Source organism: Arachis stenosperma, chromosome 10, assembly GCF_014773155.1.
Source record: "Arachis stenosperma cultivar V10309 chromosome 10, arast.V10309.gnm1.PFL2, whole genome shotgun sequence".
NCBI classification, from domain to species: Eukaryota; Viridiplantae; Streptophyta; class Magnoliopsida; order Fabales; family Fabaceae; genus Arachis; species Arachis stenosperma.
This window is the reverse complement of record NC_080386.1, coordinates 79,232,734-79,258,477: the sequence shown is the minus strand read 5'-3', so window position 1 is coordinate 79,258,477 and position 25,744 is coordinate 79,232,734. Positions and strand designations below refer to the sequence as shown.

Genomic DNA, 25,744 nt, shown 5'->3' with positions numbered 1-25,744 from the left:
ATCCTAGTTATCCTTCTCAATAATGATGAGAATTGTTCATTGTTACCACTTAGTTAACCCTTACTAAATAAAGGAAAGTCAAGTGGATAAATTGACTTGAGCCACAAGTCCTAGCCAACTCCCAAGGAAAGACTAGCTTTAGTGCACTCCAAACCAATTAGCAATCTCTTCAATTATCAATCAACAAAGGAATTAGATAACTCAAGTGTCACTAATTACTCTACCTAGGCCAAGAGGAACAAAATCTACACTAAAACTAAAAGAGACATTTCAACAAACACATAAAGTGCAATAGAAGTAATCATTATTAAATGCAAGAATTAAAGGAATCTACAACTACAAAAACAAGAGATCAACAATAGAAAAGCAAAGAAGACACATTTAGTATGAATTACCTCTTATTGAATTGGAAGAATGTAGAAGGAACAATACTAGATCTACAACAAAATATAAGAACAACATAAAGAAAATTACAACAAAAGAGTAGAAGAAGAAGAAGAATGTAGCAACAAAGAATTGAGAGATAGAAGTGGAAGAAAGCAAAGATTAAAACCTAGATCTAAGAACTAATCCTAATCCTAATCCTAGAGAGAAGTGAGAGCTTCTCTCTCTAGAAACTAACTCTAACTACTAAACTATGACTAATGATCAAAAGTATCTAAAGTATGAAAGTGTCTTCATTCCCCCTTCAATCCTTGGCTTAAATAGCATTAGAAATGAGTTGGATTGGGCCCACAAGGCTTGTAAATTCGCTAGCCACGAGTTTGCATGAAGTGATCACGTGCACCAACGGTGCGTGCGCGTACAGTGCACGTACGCATCCTTATACGTATAGCAACTATGGCAAATCTTATATCGTTTCGAAACCCCGGATGTTAGCTTTCTAACCCAACTAAAACCGCATCATTTGGACCTCTGTAGCTCAAGTTATGGTCGATTAAGTGCAAAGAGGTCGGCTTGACAGCTTTTGCGTTTCCTTTATTTCTCCATGAGTTCTCCATTTCTACATGCTTTTCCTTCATTCCCTTGGTCCAATCCTCGCCTTTTAAATCTGAAATCACTTAGCAAACATATCAAGGCATCTAATGGAATCAAGGAGAATTAGATTTAGCTATTTTAAGTCCTAAAAAGCATGTTTTCACTCTTAAGCACAATTAAAGGAGAAGTTATAAAACCATGCTATTTCATTGAATAAATGTGGGTAAAATGTCATAAAATCCCTTAAATGAAGCATAAGATAAACCCTACAAATGGGGTTTATCAACCTCCCCACACTTAAACCAAGCATGTCTTCATGCTAAAACCAAGAATGAAGTAAGGGTATGGCATTTATTCAATGGGAACTAACTAAATGCGATCTACCTATATGCAACTATCTAAATGAATGCAATTGCTTGGTCAAAATAAATCAATTCCCAAGAAGCATATATGCACAAGGGCTAAGAACTAGCAAGTCTAATCCACAATTGAATTGAGTTATTAAATATTTTTACAAACTTGCATGAAAATTATGATCATAGATGAAAACATGTAATTGAGCATCAAACCCTCACCGGTAGTGTTTGCACTCTATTCGCTCAAGTGTTTACGGTTGATTCTCTCAATCCTCTCCTAATCATGCTTTCTAAGATTTGTTTTTTCTTCTAACAATTGACATATATTTCATGCATGCATACAAGTATCATGAGGTCTTTTCTTTGGTTGTAATGGGGCTAGGGTCAAGGTAGGATGCATATATGGTTAAGTGAGCTTGAAATTTGAATCTTTGATAAGCTTAGACTTCCCACCTAACCTATGACATCCTATACAATTAAGTTCTAACCCAACTACCCATTTTTCGCTTTTTCCACAAACTCATGCATTTCCTTTTCATTTCACAACACTTATGCATTGATCTTTATTGAGCTTCACTTTGCTTTGGGGCATTTTGTCCCCTTTTTATTTCTTTCTTTTTCTTCTTTTTATTTCTTTTTCTATATTTTTTTTTCCATATTGTTTTTTTTTTTCTTTTTCCTTTTCTTTTTCTCATCTTTTTTATATACAAGAGCATCAATGCATAAGGTCTATACATTTGATCAATACACGAGCATGTACCCAATTCCCAATATTTACAACAAAAATACAAAACTACCCTTTTATTCCCCCAATGTCCCAAAAGTTTCCACACTTGAATGGTACTCACACACACTAGCCTAAGCTAATCAAAGATCCAAATACGGACTTTTATTGTTTTCCGCTTTAAGGCTTGTAATGTGCTAAATTAAGAACAAGTGGGTTAATCGTAGGCGCAAATTTGCTAACAATGAAAGATAAAAGGTAAGGCTATTTGGGTAAGTGAGCTAATGAAATGATGGCCTCAATCATATAAATGCATGAATACACAAAATAATGGATATAAAGAATCAAACAAATCAAAGATTACATTCATAGAAAGAGAATAATGCACGCAAGAAGAAAAATAAGTGGTTGTAAGATGTAACCACATCATTAGGCTCAAAACTCACTTGCTTGTGTTCTTAGCTCAAAAATTCATGTTCCACAAGATATATAATTCAAGCAAGCTTTATGAAAAGTTTTCACTCAAATCAATTGGTGCCCTATAGTGCCCTATAGATAGAAATCTTGAAAAATTTCATTATTTTGACTAAGCTTATTGTGTATATGTATGCAAAAATAGGAGAATGCAAGTAAAAATCCTAAAATCCTACAATGAAATGCAAAAGTGTTGGGATTAGAAATTTGTCACCCAAAATCGCCGATCGGTCGGACGACCTCCCCACACTTAAAAGTTTGCACCGTCCTCGGTGCACTCAAAGATGAGCAAGGGGGTACGGCGAGTCTCCAGATTGCTGCGTATTTTTAGTCTTGCTTCCGTTATTACTTGTGGTGCATCAATCATGAAAAACAAAAATATAACATCATAAGATGAGAAAACAAAAGCAAGGAAGCATACAATGTTGGAATGAGGTAAATAACTAGAATTGAGTGAGTGAATAAGTTGTGAGATGTATGACAGATAAGTGTGTGAACTCTAAATTGCGCGGTTTAGAACACACATTAGCATAAAAGATATGTCACAAAAGAAGCATGCACTTCACTTATCCTAGTGTGCTTGATATGCTCTAAGTGAACTTGTAAAGTAAAACAAGCATTAAAGAAGCATGAAAGCATTCAGGCTAAAACATATGGATGCATATAATCTTGAAACACCATGCACTAAGGTAAATGCACAACATCATCCATCAAGAGGTTGCCCACTCAAAGAGAGAGTTCAAATCACATGGTGGCTAGCTACAACATGCAATTCAAAAGCGTCACAAACTCGAAGACAATTCTCATCACTTGGTATTTTTCAAAAGGTAAGCACAAAGAACTCAAAACCAAGTAGCAAAGTATAACCTCAATCATAGAATCCAACAAAGATTATCTAAAATCATTCATGCTAAAATAGCATTTAGGCAATAAGGGGCAGCAATGTATAATAAACAAAGTCAATAATCCAACACTTACAATGAAAAAGAGAAAATGAAATGAAAACTAACTAAAACTAACTAACTAACTAATTAGTTAACTAAAATAAATGGTTATCAATGGTGTTTGAGAATGTTGGATGAGGGGTAGGAGAAGGAAAGAAGAAAGGAGAAGGAAAGAATTGGAAAGAGGAGAAGAAAAGAAGTGGATTGAAGGAAGCACATCCACGCGTACGCATGCATGACGTGCGCGCGCGGATTGCATATTTCGAGAGTGATTCGTACGCGTCATGTACGCGTGCGCGCAAGTGGTGTTTGTGCCAGAGGCACAACGTTGGCGCGACGCAGGCACAACTCTCTGGAGAATGTATGGAATGTGGAACTTCTCAATCCACGCGTACGCACGCATGGCGCGCGCGCGTGGATGGTCAAAAATGCTTGATGCACGCGTACGCGTACAGTGCGCGTACGCGTGGATGGTGCTCTGTTTTTCAAAAAATTTTGTTATGTTTTTGCACCAATCCAAGCATTCCAAACCTCCAAACAGCTACCAAAATACCATAAAACCTTATTTAACATACTAAACTACCAATTAAACTCAACTAACTAAACAAAACATGAAATTAAACTAATTCTACCAATATGTACAAAAGAGAAAATGAAAAGATTTTACCATGGTGGGGTGTCTCCCACCTAGCACTTTTGTTTATTGTCCTTAAGTTGGACTTATGGGGAGCTCCTCTCAAGGTGGCTTGTGCTTGTATTCATCTTGGAACTTCCACCAATACTTGGACTTCCAATAAGCTCCATTATTCAAGATTAATATCTCCAAGTTTTGATGGAGTTCTTCACAAACCATGGGCTCCCAATGTTGATCCTCATGTGTTCCCGGATCCCATATTTTGTCTTCACACCCATCTCCAAGTTGATTATCATTAATCCATGTGGGTGGTGAGCAAGGTGAATTCTCAACAAAGTGACCAAACATCCTTTTAGACCTATGTACTCTAGTTATACACCAACCTTTGCTATCAAGCTTTAGACATGTAACCATGGTGAACCTAGGATGGAATTTCCAACCACTAACCATCTCCTTTTTACTCTTAAAGCCACAAATATATCTAAGTTGACCATCCGTCTCAAGCAAACCATATTCAAGGGGAATAACAAAGCTTAAGTATAAGGAATTTACCCACTTGAATGAGAGAGTGGATGGTGGTGGCTTGGGGAGAGGTATTTCCAATGTGCTAGTAAACTCCACTCCCTTGTTTTCTTCCTTGATTGCCTCCACCTTTTCAAAAACTTCTTCACTTTCAATCCTTTGTTCATCATTTTCATCCCACTCTTCTCCATCACTCAAATTATAAATGGGAGGACGAGAGAAATCTACCTCCATATCACTTTCAAATTTATTAGGAGAAGGTTCTTCAAATTCAAAGGATTCTTCACCAAGAAGATTGGATGCATGATCTTCATCACCAAGGGAACTCAATTCTTGCTTCACTCCTTCCAAGTCTTCATATGGGATATGCCTTGGAGGTTGTGCACATTCCTCCTCAACATCAACTTCAATCTTCCTGGAGGAGTTTTCTATAACTCTAGGTTCCCATGGAGGTTCCGCATCTCCTAGGTCTTCAACCATTTCCTCCTTTTCTTCAATAATCATAGGCTTCTCCAATTGTTCTAACACAAAGTAGGATTCCTCCTTTTTCACCGGAGTTTCCAATCTCTCCTTCATGCTATGTTCCTCTTTAGATTCTCCACATATAGTCATGGGAGTTCCTTGAGTGTCCAAAAGTTGGGATGCTAGCCGGTTTACCACCTCATCCAAGGCGGTCATGAATTGTTGCACATCCCTTGTCATCTTCTCTTGTCCTTGAAGAAGAACACCGATGGTTTCATCCATTAGAGGTTGGGGTGGATGGGAGGGTTCATCATATTGGAGAAAGGGTTCATTATAGGAATGTGGTTCTTCTTGGTAAGGTGGTGGTGTGTATTGAGGTGGTTCTTGGGAGTAGTAATCTTGGAATTGTGGTTCCATGTATGGCTCATATGGTTCAAAAGGAGGTTGGTATGGTGGGTAAGGATCATGGTCATATGGAGGTGTTTGTTGAAAATAGGCTTGTGAGTGTGGTTGAGGGTCATGTTGAGGATATGACTCATAGGCATATGGTGGTGGTTCTTGAAAGTCACAAGGAGATTCACCATAGCCATTTGATTGGTATGCATCATGGAATGGCTCTTCTTCATAGTTCATTGGTGGAGGTTGTTGCCAAGAAGATTGATCATATACATATGGCTCCTCCCACCTTTGGTTGTCCCATCCTTGATACATATCTCCATTATAGTCCTCATCACCTACAACATAGTTGTAATCACACTCATAGCCAAAATGAGAATTCATAATGGAAAGAGAAAATAAGGAACAAAAACTAATAAGAAATAATGAAACAAAATACTAAGACTAGCAAAAACTAGCAAGCAATCCAAAAATCAAGCTATTCACAATATTCACATATATACAATAACCAATAACACAACACCATTGCAATTCTCCGGCAACGGCGCCATTTTGATGATTAGATTTTTGACGGTTTAGAATTTTACAAATGAATTCTCGTTGCAAGTATAGTTTCTAAACCAACAATAATCCTTTCATACAAAAGATTGTTTGTCACAAGTAACAAACCCCTAATTTTATAAACCGAAGTATTCAAACCTCGGGTCGTTCTCCCTAGGAATTACAATAATGTGTCTTGTTATTGGTTATGAGTTATTTTGGGGTTTTGGATAAGAAGCATGAAAAGTAAATGGCAATGAAAATAAACTAACAACTATAAAAGGCTCTTGGCAAGGTATGAAAATTAGAAGTCCTATCCTAGTTATCCTTCTCAATTGTGATGAGAATTGTTCATTGCTACCACTTAGTTAACCCTTACTAAATAAAGGAAAGTCAAGTGGATGAATTGACTTGAGCCACAAGTCCTAGCCAACTCCCAAGGAAAGACTAGCTTTAGTGCACTCCAAACCAATTAGCAATCTCTCCAATTATCAATCAACAAAGGAATTAGATAACTCAAGTGTCACTAATTACTCTACCTAGGCTAAGAAGAACAAAATCTACACTAAAACTAAAAGAGACATTTCAACAAACACATAAAGTGCAATAGAAGTAATCATTATTAAATGCAAGAATTAAAGGAATCTACAACTACAAAAACAAGAGATCAACAATAGAAAAGCAAAGAAGACACATTTAGTATGAATTACCTCTTATTGAATTGGAAGAATGTAGAAGGAACAATACTAGATCTACAACAAAATATAAGAACAACATAAAGGAAATTACAACAAAAGAGTAGAAGAAGAAGAATGTAGCAACAAAGAATTGAGAGATAGAAGTGGAAGAAAGCAAATATTAAAACCTAGATCTAAGAACTAATCCTAATCCTAATCCTAGAGAGAAGTGAGAGCTTCTCTCTCTAGAAACTAACTCTAACTACTAAACTATGACTAATGATCAAAAGTATCTAAAGTATGAAAGTGTCTTTATTATCCCTTCAATCCTTGGCTTAAATAGCATTAGAAATGAGTTGGATTGGGCCCACAAGGCTTGTAAATTCGCTAGCCACGAGTTTGCATGAAGTGATCATGTGCACCAACGGCGCGTGCGCGTACAGTGCGCGTACGCGTCCTTATACGTATAGCAACTATGGCAAATCTTATATCATTTCGAAGCCCCGGATGTTAGCTTTCTAACCCAACTAAAACCGCATCATTTGTACCTCTGTAGCTCAAGTTATGGTCGATTAAGTGCGAAGAGGTCGGCTTGACAGCTTTTACGTTTCCTTTATTTCTCCATGAGTTCTCCATTTCTACATGCTTTTCCTTCATTCCCTTGGTCCAATCCTCGCCTCTTAAATCTGAAATCACTTAGCAAACATATCAAGGCATCTAATGGAATCAAGGAGAATTAGATTTAGATATTTTAAGTCCTAAAAAGCATGTTTTCACTCTTAAGCACAATTAAAGGAGAAGTTATAAAACCATGCTATTTCATTGAATAAATGTGGGTAAAAGGTCATAAAATCCCTTAAATGAAGCATAAGATAAACCCTACAAATGGGGTTTATCAACGCATCACCCATGCGCACGCGTGACGCTGATCACGTGACCTTATTAAAGTGAATTCGCTATGGGTGATTTCTGAGCTATCTAGGGCCAAATCCAACTCATTTTTGAGACTATTTGATATAGAATTTAAGCTTGGACAAAGGGGGAGTAATTAGTTTTAGGTTAGCATCATTAGGTTAGTTTTCTAGAGAGAGAAGCTCTCTCTTCTCTCTAGAATTAGGGTTTTAGGTTAATTGCATCTTAGATCTAGGTTTAATTTCTTGTTCTTATCTTGTTTTCTTTACAATTTCTTGTTTTTACATCATTGCTTCCTTAGTTTTACTTGTTATTTCCTTTATTTTGCCTATTTTTATGTTGATGAACCCTTGTTGGATTTGGTTTTCATTTAATGCAATTTATGTTTTATGTTTCCTTGATGTTTAATTGAGTTGTTATCCTTACTTTCCTTGCATTGGGTAGTTGTAGATTTTACTATTTCTTGCCATTTATGTGTTTTCTTTTATGCCTTCCAAGTGTTTGACAAAATGCTTGGTTGGATGTTAGAGTAGAATTTTGAGCATTCTTGGTTTGGAAAGAGAAGTTAGGCTATCTTGAGTCATGAATATCCAACTTATGTTGGTGATCTAGAGTTGTTAGTTAATATTATTTTCATTGACGCTAATCTTTTGCTAATTCAATTAGTAGGTTGATTAGGACTTTTGGATTGAGATTAACTAGTCTTATTTGACTTTCTCTCATGTGAAGAGAATATTGTACCTTCTTTCATTGTTGGAGGTGACGAAATAAGATAAGCTCTTGTTAATTATTGTTATGATTAGTGACTAGGATAGAAAGCCTATATTCTCAATCCTTGCCATGAATGTCCCTCTTTATTAATTGCTTTCCTTAGTTGTTTGCTTTACTTTTCTTGTCATTTATTTTCTTACCATTTTATCAAATCAAACCCTTCTTGTTCTTCCATAGCCAATAATTGATCACTTCATTGCAATTTTTTATGAGACGACCCGAAATTTAAATACTTCAATTAATTGATCACTCCATGCAACTCCACTACTTGTGTATGCGGGCTCAACCTCTTAGCCCTTTAATTTTGCCTAACGCATAATTAGTAATTAAATGGGTAAAGTATTATTTTATTTTTAGTATTTTAATTGAAAATTAGAATTGTTTCCAACATTTTTGCTCTTTTATAAAACGTTCTTAATTATAATAAGTTTTTAAAAAGGTTAAAATTAACTTTTGAAGGATAGGGAGGTTTTTGAAAAAAAAAAATTGAAGGCGATTTTAATTTTCAATAAAAATTTTAAAAATTAAAATAATATTTTATTCTAATTAAATTAAATTAAATAAAGTATATTTTTATTTTTTTAAAATTTATTAAAAAATTTTAAAATATTTTTAAATTTTATTTTATTTTGTCTTCATTTTGTCTTAAAATAATTTAATTTGCATTAAATTTATCTTTAACTACTATTTTTTTAAAAAAAATTATAGTCAATTTAACAATAATTTTATAAGAGTAACTTTTAATATAAATAAATTAGACATAATTATTATATATTATTGTTGAATTAGTTCTAATTTTTTAAAAATTAGGTTATCAATAATATACATTTATTGCAAATAAAAAATTTTTGAAATTAAATTAAAAAATTTTTAAAACTTTTAATAAAATTTCGGAGACAAACTAAAAAATATACTTTACCCAAATTCAATTAAACAAAATGTTTGTAAGAGCTCAGAAACTCGGGGAGTTCACTAGTAATATATAGAGTGCAGTGTCGTTTTATAGGATGAAACTCTCAAGTCTTAACATCAATATGTATAATTTTTCTTTAATTAGAAGTGCAGGTTTAACAAATTCTGATTAATTGTCTTTGTTAAATGTAAAAGGTCACTTGAGTGTAGCTTCTTATATGTGTCGGACCTTTATTTTTATTTAATAAATCGAGAATTTTTTTAAATATTTGTATTTTATCGTTAAAAACATTTTAAAAAACAACGTAGGTTTTCTGTATATCATTACTTGATTAGTATAAAATGTCACAGAGAAAAAAACTTTTATAACTTTATGTTATGATCTTGATCATTCATATAAGATTCATCTGTCCAAATTTCATGTTTTCGGCGTTCTCGTTGTATAATAATATTAGTGTACTAATAAATACTAATATTTTTATTCATATATTTTTTAATTTATTAAATATATATAAATAACAAATATGATATTAAAGTATATAGCATATATAATCTTATATATCAACATTAATTTAAATTCAAAATTTATAACTAAATTGTTAATGAATAATGTTATTACATGACAAATAAAATTTATTATTTTTTATTAACATTTAATAACACTTTGAATATTGAGTGTTAAATTTTAAGTTTTATATAAAAATAAAATATTAACTAATATTAATAAAAAATATTCATTACTTATTATCAATTAATTACTAAAATAATGAAAGGCATCCACAGTTCCACACCCTTTTACAAGGGGATCTAAGAGAATACTTATAGGACTAAGATAGAGTAAACCAATAGAAGTGCGACAACGTAGACTTAAGTCAATGCAAAATAGTCTTTCTACTTCACCCACATCCCTAATGAAGGCTTCACATTATTATATAAATGAATAACATATCACTCTGCTTCTACCTCATCTTCCTCGAACCTCCTTACTGCTTAGTAAGACCAAACTCCAAAAGGGAACCGCGCTCTCTGCTTTTCTGTCCTGTTTTTTTGTTTAATCTTTCTTTTCTTTGGTGCCTTTAATTTGTTTTGTCCTCTTCCCCATCATATCCTTGTTATTACCTATCTTCATAAATAAATTAATGGACGCCAAAGTGCTCTCTTCCGGAATCCGTTACTCAAACTTGCCCCAAAGCTATGTCAGACCAGAATCCGAGCGTCCTCGTCTCTCCGAAGTGTCTGAGTGTGAAGACGTTCCTATCATCGACCTTGGTTCCTCCGACAGATCCCAGATTATTCAACAAGTCGGTGATGCCTGCAAGTTCTATGGCTTCTTCCAGGTCCCACTCCATTTTCAAAATATTCCCCCTATACTTTTAATAATCCTATAAACTAAAATTAATTATTAATATAAAATATATAAAATAAATTAAATAATACATTTTTTTAGTTTCATAACATTCTCATTCTTTAAAATAGTTTTATTCTCGATACACCGAAATTATAATATGATTGTAGAATACATAGCATGTGCATAGTATGTACTAAAAATATATGTTTATTTGATGTTGGTTAATGATGAACTTAAAAAGGTTATAAATCACGGGGTGGCTCTAGAGGAAGTGAAGAGAATGGAAGAAGTGGCATATGAGTTCTTCAAGTTGCCGGTGGAGGAGAAGATGAAACTATACTCAGATGACCCATCAAAGACAATGAGACTCTCCACAAGTTTCAATGTAAAGAAAGAGACTGTGCATAATTGGAGAGACTATCTTAGGCTCCATTGCTATCCCTTGGATAAGTATGTCCAAGAATGGCCTTCTAATCCTTCATCTTTCAAGTAAGTCTCTTTTTCTTATTAATTACTCTTCTTAGCCACCACCCCAGACGTATATGGGTGGACAAATTGGTCCTCATCACAAAGTCTTAACTCTTAATTACTACTATTACTGCTTTTGTATATTTATCTCAGTTTTCTTTTCATTAAAGAGCAAAATGTTAAGCGATATTTATGAAGGGCCCTCTTGCATTCTCTCATAATAAAACAAATTAACATGTAACATTTTTGTTACAATATATATTTAGTAGCACTCTTTATCTTGGATTTCTTTTTTGGGATTTTTTTTTCTCAATAAAAATTAAAGATGTACAAATTTTATGGACGGAGACGAGAAGATAATAAATTACTCTAGAAGACAATGACGTCCACAGACACATATATATTAACTACGAGCACGTGTTTATTTTCACTTTTACCATTTTTATCAAAATTTAATTGTGTGTTAGACTAATAATTGTTGCGATACATAGAGTGATGGGGTGTGGTCCAACTCGAATCTTACATCACATGTACGAAAATAAAAATAAAAAACAATGTTAATTCACAAGTCACAAGGTGGACTTTCTTATTTTATTTAACATTTGTAGTCTCCATTTAAAACTTAAAAATAATTTACTATTCTTTCTTCCTTTAGACAAGAGAACACAATCTTTCTTTTGCGTCAGCATTTGATCTTTGGACAAGAGAATACATTGTTTTTCATTATTTATTAACTCATATATATATATATATATATATATATATATATATATATATATATATATATATATCAAATTTGTGGAATATTGAATTTTATTTAGATTGGTTTTTCTTCATTTTTAAAAAAGTTTTGACATTAACTATAATAAATTTTCTATTTTTTTAATAAAACACTGCAGACCTAGTCTAATATATTGTGCAAAAAAATCAGACAAATATAAAAGAAATAACTGTCTTAACTATTTTTATGATATTTATTCTCTGACATATTCTTACAATTTATAGTTATGACTTAAATTTAAAAAGGCAAAAAATTTTTTTTTTATTTCTTTCTCAATACATACAATAATGTTTTTGATTGGCACTTTTCATGTTCATATTAAAATTTTTCTCAAATTTCATTCATATTTTTTATATATTAATTAAACATGGAAAATATATTTCCTCTCATGTCATGTCTTTAATTTTTTAAAAAGATCGTATAAACACAATAAATTAGTCACTATATATTTATGTATAAATATGTATTATTTAATTTATTTTAAATGTATGTTTTGTATTTTATCAATAATTAATTTTGTGATTGCTTTTCTGAATATACATAGCATGATTATTATTTTTTTATATGATTTTTAGGTTACAAAGCCTTTCATTTTTGGTAGTTCTGTTGGGAGAAAAAAGAAATGTTATAAGTACTTCTTTTTACATATCTTTTATTTTTAATATTAAAAGTACTCGATACAAAATTAAAAGAAAATGATTTTTATATCATAAAGTCATTTATAAAAATATGTATGTAAAAAGATAATACAAATAACATTTGTTGGGGAAAAAATGGTTGACTCGTTAGCAACTGAGTTAATTTGTAATGTTGATAGCATATACCAAAGAGAAAAATAAGGAGAAATATTTTATCATTTTAATTTATTGTGTTCTTCAAAATGTTTACTATTCATTTTCTTTTTTGTTAGAAAACATAGTTAACGGAACGAAACAGAACCCAAATCCAAATCCAAAAGATACACCGCCAGTTATTGTGAAATGTCAAACTAACCCTCCTCAAGACCATCCCCCTTCTCCTCTTCGTGTTTCTTGTTCATATCAACCTCTTTTTGTTCAATTTATTATATATATTAAAATTAGTATTAATAAAAATGAGTAATTTTTTAATAAATATATAATATATTTAAATAATAAGTTCGACATATGCTGTTAAAATATATATTAATTGATCCTTTATTTTTATTTTATTTTAATATTCTCGAACCTTGCGGCTTACATGTCATGTTCTTAAGGGTTCAGCCATCATTAAATTTTATAATGTATACTAATTCAGACTCAAATTAATAAAGACAACGATTAGCGAGATTACCGACGACAAAAAAGACAAAGATATTTCTCGCCTAGGCAAGTGTATTCAATTTAGATTATCTAAATTTTAAATTTTTATTTTAAAAAATAAAATATAATTTTTTATTTTTAAATAATTTTTTTTATATTTATTCTTGATCTTATTTATAAAACAAATAATAAAAGATTATATTTTACATTTTAAAATAAAATTTAAATTTTAAAAAATTCAAATCCATTCTTATAAAGTGTTAATGTGTTATATAATATAGATTTATAAAAAAAATTCAAGTGTATTATATACTATTATTTTAATAATTTTTAATTATTAATTTTAATTATAAAATATATATATAATATATATAAATAAAAGTAATAATTAAAATTTATTAAAATATAAATATATCGATATATTTAAAAATTTTTCAAACTTATAATAGCAGAGTTTTTGTTCCTATGATAATAAATAATTAAAAAAATATAGATATCAACATATTATTTGTCAACTTATTACTAACAATAATTAATTATTATATTTTAAACACATATATAAAAAGATATATCTTAAAAATATATCTATAAAGATATTTCTATTAAATATAATTATAAAAAAATATTTTTATTAGACATATTTATAAAGATATTTTTATTAAATATTATTATAAATTAGAATTGGCAGAAATACTGTTGATAACGTAACGGGAATTGTAAATAATTATTATGAGATATTCATTTTATGCATACGAAGAAGTTTAATTTTTAATCTAAATTAGTTTTGCGGTATCAAATTGGTAAACATCACAGCAAAAGAGGACAAAGGTTACGGTAAAGAAAAAGTCTAGGGAGCCAATGGCCTAAGCGTACAATGTGTACAATGGAGGTTTAAGAAGTATTAGAGATATGACCATTAGTGTTACATTGTCCTGTCAGGTTACGTTTTTGGGATGAGTGGTTTCAGATATGGTATTAGAGTTCTAGATTCGAAAAGTCAAGAGTTCGATCCTTGGTGAACCCCAAAATCAGTTTAATTTTTTATTGAGATGTTTATTATCCTTGGTATCCGGATGGTTATCCTTGGTATCGGATGGTTATTCTAGCTAGTATGGTGATGTTCATTTTATTCATGGACCAAAAATTTAGTCCATTGTACACATTGTACACTTAAGCCATTGGCTCCCTAGCACTACCCTACGGTAAAAGGTTGGAGTAGGAAGAGTAGTGTCGTCATCTTTAGGTACAAGTATGTCGTCATAATCGTTGCCCCTTTCCCATGAGCGTAGCCGCATAGGAATAGATTTTTATGCTTTTTTTTTTTAAATATACATTATAAATTGTGGGATTTGAATCCTTTAAAGTTTGAATTTTACTTTAGAGAGTAAAATGTGATCTCTTATCATTGATTTTATAGATAGGACTAAAAATAAATATAAAAAAAAAATTATTCAATGGTAGAAGATCACACTTTACTCTCTAAAGTGAAATTCAAACTTTAGAAAATTTAAATTCTAAATTGTGTATTTTAGATTGGAAAAACTATATGTAACCAACTATGAACGCAGTTAAATCAATAAATCATCATAAACCTACTTTTAAAATTTTTAAAAAATTACTTTTCCACTCAAAATATATGTTTTACTACTTCAATCCGTAACGCTCCGAAACCACAATTTCCTATTCTTCCGCTGCCGCACTCTTCGCCTCGTCGGTCTCTCTAGGTCTTTCACCGGTCGTCCTGTTGTTGAACTCTCCTCTTTCAAACGCTTCTCAAATTTTTATTATTTATTTTAGATGTTTTTTTTATATTTTAGATATATATATTTTTTATATATTTTAGATATTTTTATATGTGACTTTTCTTTAGATTTTAGATCTTTTTAAATAGTTTTAGATATTTTTTTAATATTTTTTTTATGTTTTGTTTCATTATGTTTTGAATTTTTTTAAAATAATTTTACATATTTTTTTTACTAAGTTTTAGATGTTTTTATTTGTTATATTTTCAATTTTTTATTAAATTTTAGATATTCTGTTTATAATAATTTTAGATGTTTATTTTTATTTGATTTTAGATATTTTTTTAGATTTTAAATATTTTTTTATTAAATTTTAAATATTTTTTATGATAATTTAAATTTATGTTCCTTCCAAAAAAAATTCAAAAAAATGTTACTAATTTATTATATTAATTGCATCCCTTGTTAATTATCTAGCAAAGTTGTTTCTATTAATATATACTAAGACTTAATTTTACATTTGAAACATATTAATTTGGATAATATAAAAACTTGATATAGATATAATTCTTACTCAAATTCTTAATCTCTTAATTAATAATATTCATACATAAAACAAATTCAGACATATTAATCTCTTAATTAATAGACCTAAAAACTTTGTCATTAATTAATGTGTCTAATAATATTCATAGTAATTTATTTTTTATTAAAAATAAAAAAATTCAAACTCATAATTTTTTAAATAAATATAAAAAAATTATGTCATTTAAACTAACTAATTGACATGGTAATTTAAAACCTGGACAACGATTAATTTAAGATAAAAATTATACAAGTAATACTAAAAAATTTGAAGTGTTGTTGTCGATGTGAATGTGCTAAAAGATATTAGATGCGTATGTACCAAAAACTTTTCATTAGATATGACGTCACCGTATAATTCCGTGTTGACGTAAGCGTGTAGGTTATTAGATCTAGAGGAATGTAGATCTGATCTATGTCCCTCCGACCCTACTCTACCCAAGTAGCCGCTTAGTGAGTGCCTTGAAATGGCGTTACATGTTAATACGAGCATAGATCTGGAAAATATTCATAAATTGTGATAAAACTATTTTAAAATAATTATTTAAAATGTTTTTATATAAATTTTAAATTTATTTTAATAAAAGTTTTTAAAATTTCTTTGAAAAATACTTCGCCAGATAAACTGGTTATTTTGTTATTTTAAAAATTTGATATTTTTAAAAAAATGTTGTCTTATAATAATATTATTTGGACATATTTGTCTTATAACGAAATGTCTTAAAAATTTATTTGTATTACATGCGTATTAAAAATTTAATTAAAAATAATAGAGAAACTAGTCTATGGTCAAGGGTTATTATTGATGACTTATAGAATAATAAAATCTTTTAAATCAAAGTGTTCGAGTTAAAATTCCTTAAATAAAAATTTGGATGTTTACTCATATTTTAATTAGTATTTTTATTTGTAATAAAATTTAAAGATATAAATTTTTAAAATTATGTTGATTTTTTTAATAATATAGATTATAACACAGAAAATTTAGAGAATTAAATTATTTTTATAAAAAGGTTGTAGGAGACAAAAATATTTGTCGACTAAGCAGATTAGGATTTCTATAGATTAAAAAATTCAAATAATATGATTTTTAGTTATTATTTTTATGTGAAAGAGTTTAATTATTTACTAATAATTAATTTTAATATTTGTTTCTAAAATTTAAAAGAATTTAACGTGTATACTTTTACATTTAATTAGGTGTTAAGTTTATTGTGCAAATAAAAATAATTAATTTTTATGTTTGATATTTAAATATAATATTTTTTTGCTATATATATAAAAATATAATTAGACATTAGCACACAAAAATTTATATTCATAGTTATAAAATTAACATAAAATTAATTTTTTTTTAAATAATTGAATCTTGATTCTAACTTTTAATCATAACGTTAGTATTCTCTCCAAATTATATGTAATAAATATTTAAAAAAAGAGAAGTAAAAATATAAATTAGAAAGATAAGTAGTAAAAATTTAAAACAAAATAAGAAAATATGCATATAATAATATTATTATTTTTATTTAAATTATATTATTTTATTAATTTTATTTTTTTTAGAACATAGAAGAAGGGAAAAATAGAGAATGAGAGAAAAGAGAAAGAAAGATAAAGAAGAAGAATGAGAGAAGGAGTTTGTTAATTTAAAAAAAAATTATTTTAAGAAAAAGTCTAAGGGGCAGCAACTTTTGTATTTTTTGGCCAGCACTTAACCATCAAAACAAAAGTGATAGATCTCCCACTATTAGATACTATTAGATATAATCTCACACTATTAAAAATACTATTGATGGCCAATTGATGGTTACAAAACACCAAAATTGCTGGCCCCCTAGCATTCTTCTTATTTTAATTGTAATAAAAAAAATATCGGTTGATATATTTTAATTTGTCAAATTATTATTATAAAATATAAATTATAAATTATATATAGAATAAAAAAGGTAGAGAAAAAAAAAGAGAGAGGTAGATAAGAGAATATAAAAAGGGAGTTTCTTAATTTTAGAGAAAAATATTTCTTCTCAATTTTAATAAGACAGTATCATGTGACATATTTTGGTTATTAAATTAGTTAGTAATTTATAATATATAATATATAATATAATTATATTTCAATTTGAATTTTAATATTTTAATTTAATTTGAATACAATTAGAGAATATTATGTTACATATTTTAATTGCTAAATATGTAATTAGTCATTGATAATGATATATAAGAGAGATAAAGTGGGTGAAGGAATGAGAGAAATAGAAAAAAAGAGAGAATTCTTTAATTTAAAAAAAAAGATTTGATTTCAATAAAAATAGAAAAGTGACATGTGGTATATTTTTATTATAAAATTAGTAATAAATATAATAGATATATTCGATATTGTTTTAAGAAAAAATATCTTTGATGTAACAAAACTTTTTTTTTTGGCGTCGTGATGAAATAAGGTTGTTATGTTTTGGGGTCTTCTGCAAGTTTGTGTTTGTCATAGCCATAAATTGAAACATTGATAGGCCCATAAGAGTGGGGAGAACCCAATGCGTAGAGGTCTGTCTTTCAGTTTTGTTTTCAAGTCTAAAAATAGGTGACCAAAAAAGGGGTCCAAAAAGAGAAGGGGTTTTTATTTTTTTTAAAATTGTATTGTGGCGGTGGCAGGGAAACAGTGTCAAATTACTGCAAAGGAGTAAGAGCACTGGGCATGAGAATACAAGAATTGATATCGGAGAGCTTAGGGTTAGAAAAGGAATACATAAACAATGTGTTGGGAGAACAAGGACAGCACATGGCAGTGAACTACTACCCACCATGCCCAGAGCCAGAACTCACGTACGGATTGCCAGGACACACTGACCCTAATGCCCTCACAATTCTGCTCCAAGACCTCCACGTTTCCGGCCTTCAAGTCTTCAAAGATGGCAAGTGGCTCGCCGTTAAGCCCCATCCCAATGCCTTTGTCATTAACATTGGTGACCAACTGCAGGTAAACAAGTGTACGCCGTGCTAGATTGACTATTCTATTCCATTTCTTTTTATTGTGTTGAGTTCATTCTTTTTAAAATAAGAAAGTACTTACTCTACTTATTACTTGTGGTGCAGGCTTTGAGTAACGGGATCTACAAGAGTGTGTGGCATCGGGCTATAGTCAACTCTGAGAAGCCAAGACTTTCTGTGGCTTCGTTTCTTTGTCCCTGTGACTCTGCTTTGATAAGCCCTGCTAAACCACTCACGGAAGATGAAAATGGAGCCGTTTATAGGGGATTCACCTATGCAGAGTATTATAAGACTTTTTGGAGTAGGGACTTGGTTAAAGAACATTGTTTAGAACTTTTCAAGAACAAATAAGATTTGTGTTTGGTAAGAACTAAAATTAAGAGTAACAGGGGAGGGAGGAAACAAAGAATATTTGACTTCTCAAGTTTCACTTCTTTTTTTCTATCCAGGTATCCATTCCTCACAAGTCACACCTAAGAAGCACTCTATGATTGTTAGTGGCATTTGCGTATTGAAAACTGAACATGGTCATATAACTTTGTTCGACACTACGCTTGCTCGTGATATGTTTTGAAGGATTACACCTTGTGTAGTTTTCTTGTAGGAACAGTTAAAAAGGAGTGTAGTGGAATTTATTTGTTAAACCTTCAAAATTTGTTAGTGTTGCTTATTCATTCTTGGTCTAATAATCGTTAGCAGTTTGTAATTATGTTGTCACGTTTTTAATTAGAATGATGTTTTCTCATAATGTTTTTAAAAGGGGTGTAGTTTTCTCACTAGAAAACTATATGTACCTACATTATTGGACTGTTCTAATATATATATCTCAATAATATATTCTCTCTTTGTTAATTACTTTACTATGCATATACTTCAATTGGAAAATGGAAAGTTCTTGTTAATTATCCGAAAAGTATTTGGCATTACAGAGAAGGATCCGAAAATATATGACTTGTTATAGTATAGAGGTAGAATACAATCAACGTGTTCATTATTCTTCGCCTAATGTGTACTTTAGAGGAGAAAAATTAACATTTTCCGTGGAAGAAGGCACCATAAGTAGAATCTGTCAACCCATGTATAACATGATAAACGAATCCATGGCCAACAATTTTAAGGCTTCTTGAGGAATTCCATGATATAGGTGTTGAAAGCGCAGCAGAGGACTCGGAAACCTTGGAATCCAGCAGCCATGGCAAGGGCCTCAAACTCTTTCTCTGTTCTCTCTTTCCCACCTGGGTTGTGAGCCAACATGATCACGTCGATGTGGACCACGCCCTTCGTGGCCAAGCTAGAATCCGGCGCCACCGGAAGAATGCATTCGGCCACTATCACCTTCCCGTTGTAGGGGAGTGCATCATAGCAGTTCTTCAAAAACTTTATGCAATGATCATCACTCCAGTCATGGCAAATCCACTTCATTCAGATAAAAACAATTTAGATAAATTAGAGATGAAAGATGAATTCAATAACGAAATTATCCATGTTCTGCAAAAACTAATAAAAAATAAAAAAGTTTGAGTATACTGGGCCAATTTTTGTTCTTCTATGAATAATTTGACCAACAATATGATTCCTTATGAATAATTTTTTTTTTCAAGGTAATAATTAAAACACTATTTAATTATTTATTACTAAATATTTTTGACACCCATATAAAAAACGCTTGTTATTAAGTAATTGTATATTTAAATTATTTTTTAATTAACCAAATAAAAAAACATATTTAATTATTAAAAAAATGCTGGTATCAAAATCATGTTTGGTGTAACTGGATTGATAATTGTTTGTTGGGCCTTCCAATTATTTAAGTAATGGATCTCAAAGTCTCTAAGCTGGACTAGAAATTTAGTGATTGCCTGATTACTGTATTCGGATCGTAATTCACCTTCATAAAAACAGCATCTGCTTTTGGAACACTGACAAACATGTCGCCACCAACATGCTCCACTCCTACACGAAACCATAAACTTTTATTAACTTAGTAATTAATATCAAATGATCAAGTAGGGCCACCATTAAGTATTAATTAAGCAATGCTATTATTTTAAACACTAAATTAGCCAAGCACTATAACTATACATACATGATAATGATTTGATAAAATAAGCAAGGCCATATCCACTATCTAAATTCTAAGGTTTTATGGGATTTTAAAATTACCCGGATAAGATGGTGCATCTTCAATAACATGGGGCAAATCAAAATTAATGCCCTTTATATGGGGATACTTGGTGACAATCATGTTCATTACGGCTCCAACACCACCTCCAACATCAACTAGAGATTTAAGACCTTCAAAGCCTGTGTAGATCTCAAGGATTTTCTTCATTGTTATTGTAGTATGATCGTTCATGCCTTTGTTGAAAACCTTGTTGAACCTTGGATCTGTGCCATGGTATTCAAATGCTGTCATTCCATAAGCCTTGTTAAATGGAATACCTCCTTCAAGCACTGTATCTTTCAAGTAGTACCTATACAACAACACAAACGTGTCATATAAACCTCTTTTATTTTAACTCTCTGAGAGACCCCCGTTTTCTTTCATTATGTCCTATAACTTGGACAAGTACTACTCATTTTCTCAATGAATAAATTCTACTTTTGGAAAAAAAAAAAAGTTGTGGAAATTAAAAAATTAATACATCAAGAATTTCGTAGATGTATTTAACTTTAAAAAGTATATTAACTTCAATTAATCCTAGAAGTAAAGTACTTTCTACAAATCATTATTTAATATTGCCATTTTAGAATAATCTTTCCGTGAGCGTTGCACTCAAATTTGTGCAAGAATAATTACCAAAATTAGCTTTTGAGTTTTTAAAATTAAACATTTTAATTTCTCAATTTTTAAAATATATAAAATAATTTTTAATATTTATTTTCATTAGATAATATAATTTTTCTCTATTAGTCATTAATTAACTGTTCACGTGAAATATTAACTTACACACGTGGTCATTAATTGTCCACATATTTGAGCTAGACAATCAATTTCCACAGTGAAATATAAAAAGTCATTGAAGAGTTTAAAAAATCTCAAATGAATTCTTAAAAAATTTTAAAATAGCCCATTCGAATATTTTTAATCTTTTTTAAAATAAACTTAAAAAATATTCTTAAGTTAAAAAAATTATTTTTTTGACATAATTACTAACTATAGTAACATAAATAACTTCAAATGCAAGTCTATTTTATGCAACATAACAATTAGTGAATCTCAAATTTTTTTAAGAAACATGATCATAACACTTAGATTTGTCAATATATTTTTTCTTAAGTATTTCAAAATATTAAGAGTTTCACATTGAAATTTTATAAATGATCCATATTGATCTTGTGGTTGATCAACACTTACAAATTTAACTTTAGAGATAACTTTGTTTGTATTAGACGTAAGTTCTTAAGTGTTGCTTTCAAAAGCATTTACACAAATATTTCTAATTGTTTATGTGAAAAGCTTTATGTTAAATGGGAGTTTTTCCGTATCTTCAAACAACACTAATTCATTCTTATCTTTATCATTTAAAAATGATCATGGAATATAGTACCTAAAAATTAAATTAAATTAATATTTTGTATAATAAAAAATAAATATAAATTTGTTTATTTTAAATTATTAAATTTTTTTGAAAGATAGTGTCTTTCCAAAATTAATTTATAATTCATTTTAAAAATACATAAAATTTTTTTGTATATATGAATAATTAAATTTGAGATAAATATACCAAAAATTTTTAAAATTAAAATTTATTAATTTAAAAATAATTATATATAAAATTTTCGAAAGAATTATTTCGGAATTCTAAAAATTTTTAAAGACTGTTTTGAGTTTTTTAAACTAATTGAAGATTATTTTGTTTTTTTATCCTAAAGACTTATTTGTTCAATTTGCACGTGTAAACACCTAATAATTATATGTGCGAGTTAACATTTTATGTTAGTAATTACTGTTAGTAACTAATGACAGAAAAATTATATTGTTTAACAGAAGTGAATCGGTAAAAATTGTTTTGTATATTTTGAATTCTAAAAAATTAAAGTGTCTAATTTTAAAAAATTTAAGGACTAATTTAGATAATTATCCTATTTTTAAATATAATAAATTCTATTCAGCAGTGCGTTGTTGTGTTCACATGTCGACACATTTTGGACATGACATTTTTCGATACTCATTTGATATACGTATTTTTTGTGTTTAACTGTGTCTTAATAAAAATAAAAAAATTTTTGAACACGTTTAAACACACCTAAATACCATCATGTATTAGCGTGTTCAACTTTATTCCTAATATGTATTTTTAAAATAAATTTAAAAATAGTATATATTATATTATTAATTATTAAAAATAAAAAATATTTTAAATATTTTATATAATTAAAAATAACTAAAAAATAACTTATATTTTAAAATCAATAAAAATATTTTATATTTTATGTATTATACATAAATCATATCTACATATCTTATAAAATTTTAAATTTGTATATTCATATATTTCATATTGTATCCGTGTCAATATCTATAAATATAGCTAACATGTTATACGACTGTTAGTGTATTACAGAACAACATGATTCCTCATTTGTATTTTTGTCTATTAAGTATTAAGGAGTTATTTTGATAAAAACACTTAAAATATTTTTTTAAAGATGTTTTTAAGTAATTAAAAATTAATACATATAATTGATTGAATCATGTTATTTTTATCAAATTAGATCAAACAAATTGATTTAGTTAAAAAACCAATAAATTATACTTTAAATCGGTTTGAACTAATATTTTTTTTATAAAAAATAACTTCAATATTTTTATTATAAAAAATGACTAAAATATTTTATTATTATTATTATTATTATTATTATTATTATATAAAAATTTTAAAAATTCTAAATTTTAACTGTTTTCTTTTATTTTATTATAGAATTAGAATCGAGGATTTTTAAAATCAAAACATATATAACAGAAATATTTTAGTTATTTTTTATAATAAGTTATTATAGTTATTTTTTATCAAAAAATATTAATTTAGATTAATTTAAAATTTGATTTATTAATTTTTTAATAAAATTAATTTATTTAATTTAATTTTAACAAAAAATTAATACAATTTAATTAATTATATATATTAAATTTTAATTACTAAAAATATTTTTAAAAAACGTTTTAAGCATCTTTATTGAAATGATCCTAAATATTAACATAACCATCAAATAACATTTCCAAATAGTTGGTTCAACCACCCCTGACAAACAAATAATATAATAGTCTTTACAAAAAAAAAAAAGGAAAAAAGAAAAAGAAATAAAGGAGTCGTTCACATTGGATGTGGTTGGTGAAATAGTCACCTTTAGGGTTGGGGCCGGGGGTGTTTGTTCGGGGGATTTGATTACACATTTGACTTTAAAGCATTTCGATGAGTATGTAGAATTATTTATACCAAAACATACTTCGTTAGAGTCTATAGGTTCTAGATTGATATTTTTCTGGTAACGCTAAGAAAATTAAAAAAAAATATTTAGTATTTATTTATTTTAATAATAATTAATAAATATTAAATACGATAAATTTAATTGTTTTTTGTTATATTAAATATTTTCAGATTCTTTTTGTGTTTACGTTCTAGATTGATATGTGTGCGCATAAATATTACCGGATCCCATTATTACGGATTTATTATTCGAGAACAATAATTTGAATTGTTTTCTAATGAATTTTTTATTAAATATTTTTATTTTAGATATTTTAAAGCTTATTCTTATTAGTAAGATTATTTATTTTATTATTTTAAATATATAATTATATATTAAATATATAATTTTTAATTAATTTTATTATAAAATAATTAATTTTTAAAATATTATTATAAAATAAATTAACCTTCTTATAAAAAATCGATCCACCTATGACAGGAACTTCGCTTAGAAATTAATTTAATTGTTTACCCATTTTTCTATTTGCTTTATCAAATAGCAGTTGATCCTTCTTTATTTTTCTCCCCTTATGATAACACACTTGTGACTAGTGTCAGGGAATAATGACCACTTATTCATTCTCATCATCATGATTCTTTTGGTGTCTTCTCATATTCATGATTGCCAGAAAAAATGCAATTTGTTCCCAGATTAAATTAAATTCCATTAAATATGCTTTTAGGTGTAAAACCTATATAATGTACGGAGAGGAGTCAAGTTAATTAAAGTTTTAATAAAATATTAAAAATTAATTATTATTTTTTATTTCTTTAATCTTTGTTTTCACTAATTTATTAGCTGATTATAGATTAAAAAATAGCTTTCTACTAAAACAGAAATTTGAACGCCAATAACTAATTGTTTTATGAATAGTGTTGTACAACTAACAAAATTGATCATATTTAAATAATATTTGGCTAATATTTTTGAACATTAAATATTAAATTTTAATAGTATAAAAGTAAAATATTAAATAAATATTGATAAAAAATGTTCAGCATGTAATATTAAGGAGGGCAAATAGAGTAATATGTATATAGTTAGTGAAAGAAACGAAATTACCAGCTTTCCATGAGAACTTTGTCCTGATTCATGAGGTTAAGAGCAGAAAGAGAGACGCCATCTTCATTCTTGACCAAGAACTTAGCAACAGGTGCAAGACCATAGAGCCTCTCAACCTTACCATCAGGAAGGGTACGGAGGGAGTGGGTGAAGATGTTGTAGCAAGCCAAGAGCCTCAACATGCGGTCCAGCATCACCGGAGCATCGGGGTTTGTGGTTGGAAGCTTCGCCGCAATGTCAGCCGGAGAAAGGTGAACTCCGGGGCCAGCTTTGGCAATGATCTCCAACAGATCAAGTTCAATTGCTGCCTTCAGAACCATTGGGAGAACAGAGGCACTTGCTAGCTGCATCCCAAAGAGGTTCGCCTCCTCATCGGACACCACAGTTGGCGTTATCTGTGTCTCACCGGTTGAACCCATATTTCTTTTTTTTATTGGTTTGGGAATAATAGAGGGGTTAATTCGAACAAGCTAAGTGGTTTTTTGTTCTTTTGGGGGGTGTTGAGTGAGTATATATGATCGAAGTGGCAGTATAAGTATAGGCCATACGAACCACGCTGGTGTCCCACTTCAACAACCACGCTGGGGACCACCGAACCACCCAGAGTCAGGGTAGGAATAGGTAGACAGGGACATTGAGCCAGTGTGGCATGCACAAAGAAATTAGTATATCAATTTTTTAACATCCGCTTATGTTGACAATTATTTCTTAACTAT

General features: G+C 29.2%; 2 protein-coding genes across 3 annotated transcripts; one reads left to right on the top strand and one right to left on the bottom strand.

Moving 5' to 3' along the window:
- The first annotated feature begins 10,252 nt into the window (after nucleotides 1-10,252).
- Nucleotides 10,253-19,913, top strand: LOC130955670 (protein DOWNY MILDEW RESISTANCE 6). 2 transcript variants are annotated; one of them, XM_057882590.1, is made up of 5 exons: nucleotides 10,253-10,639; nucleotides 10,892-11,139; nucleotides 18,156-18,480; nucleotides 18,597-18,854; nucleotides 18,941-19,913. In XM_057882590.1, the coding sequence occupies exons 1-4, from the start codon at nucleotides 10,442-10,444 to the stop codon at nucleotides 18,840-18,842; spliced, it is 1,017 nt and encodes a 338-aa protein (XP_057738573.1). In that variant the 5' UTR covers nucleotides 10,253-10,441; the 3' UTR covers nucleotides 18,843-18,854; nucleotides 18,941-19,913. The 2 variants fall into 2 exon arrangements, with proteins under 2 accessions (XP_057738573.1, XP_057738572.1); XM_057882589.1 differs by having other exon boundaries at nucleotides 18,597-19,913.
- On the bottom strand, nucleotides 19,369-25,540 carry LOC130955668 (caffeic acid 3-O-methyltransferase). Its single transcript, XM_057882588.1, has 4 exons — nucleotides 25,029-25,540; nucleotides 20,655-20,965; nucleotides 20,380-20,444; nucleotides 19,369-19,907 (listed from the first exon to the last, which is right to left on the bottom strand). The coding sequence occupies exons 1-4, from the start codon at nucleotides 25,445-25,447 to the stop codon at nucleotides 19,605-19,607; spliced, it is 1,098 nt and encodes a 365-aa protein (XP_057738571.1). The 5' UTR covers nucleotides 25,448-25,540; the 3' UTR covers nucleotides 19,369-19,604.
- Between the last annotated feature and the right edge of the window lie 204 nt (nucleotides 25,541-25,744).

What these genes read in the sequence shown, in the direction of transcription:
- LOC130955670 (XM_057882590.1), top strand. Translation starts at nt 10,442, where the DNA reads ATGGACGCCAAAGTGCTCTCTTCCGGAATCCGTTACTCAAACTTGCCC. An exon ending in TCTAATCCTTCATCTTTCAA is followed by an intron (nt 11,140 to 18,155) that starts GTAAGTCTCTTT and finishes TGGCGGTGGCAG; the next exon opens with GGAAACAGTGTCAAATTACT. An exon ending in ACATTGGTGACCAACTGCAG is followed by an intron (nt 18,481 to 18,596) that starts GTAAACAAGTGT and finishes CTTGTGGTGCAG; the next exon opens with GCTTTGAGTAACGGGATCTA.
- LOC130955668 (XM_057882588.1), bottom strand. Translation starts at nt 25,447, where the DNA reads ATGGGTTCAACCGGTGAGACACAGATAACGCCAACTGTGGTGTCCGAT. An exon ending in AGATGCACCATCTTATCCGG is followed by an intron (nt 20,445 to 20,654) that starts GTAATTTTAAAA and finishes GGTTTCGTGTAG; the next exon opens with GAGTGGAGCATGTTGGTGGC. An exon ending in CAGATGCTGTTTTTATGAAG is followed by an intron (nt 19,908 to 20,379) that starts GTGAATTACGAT and finishes ATCTGAATGAAG; the next exon opens with TGGATTTGCCATGACTGGAG.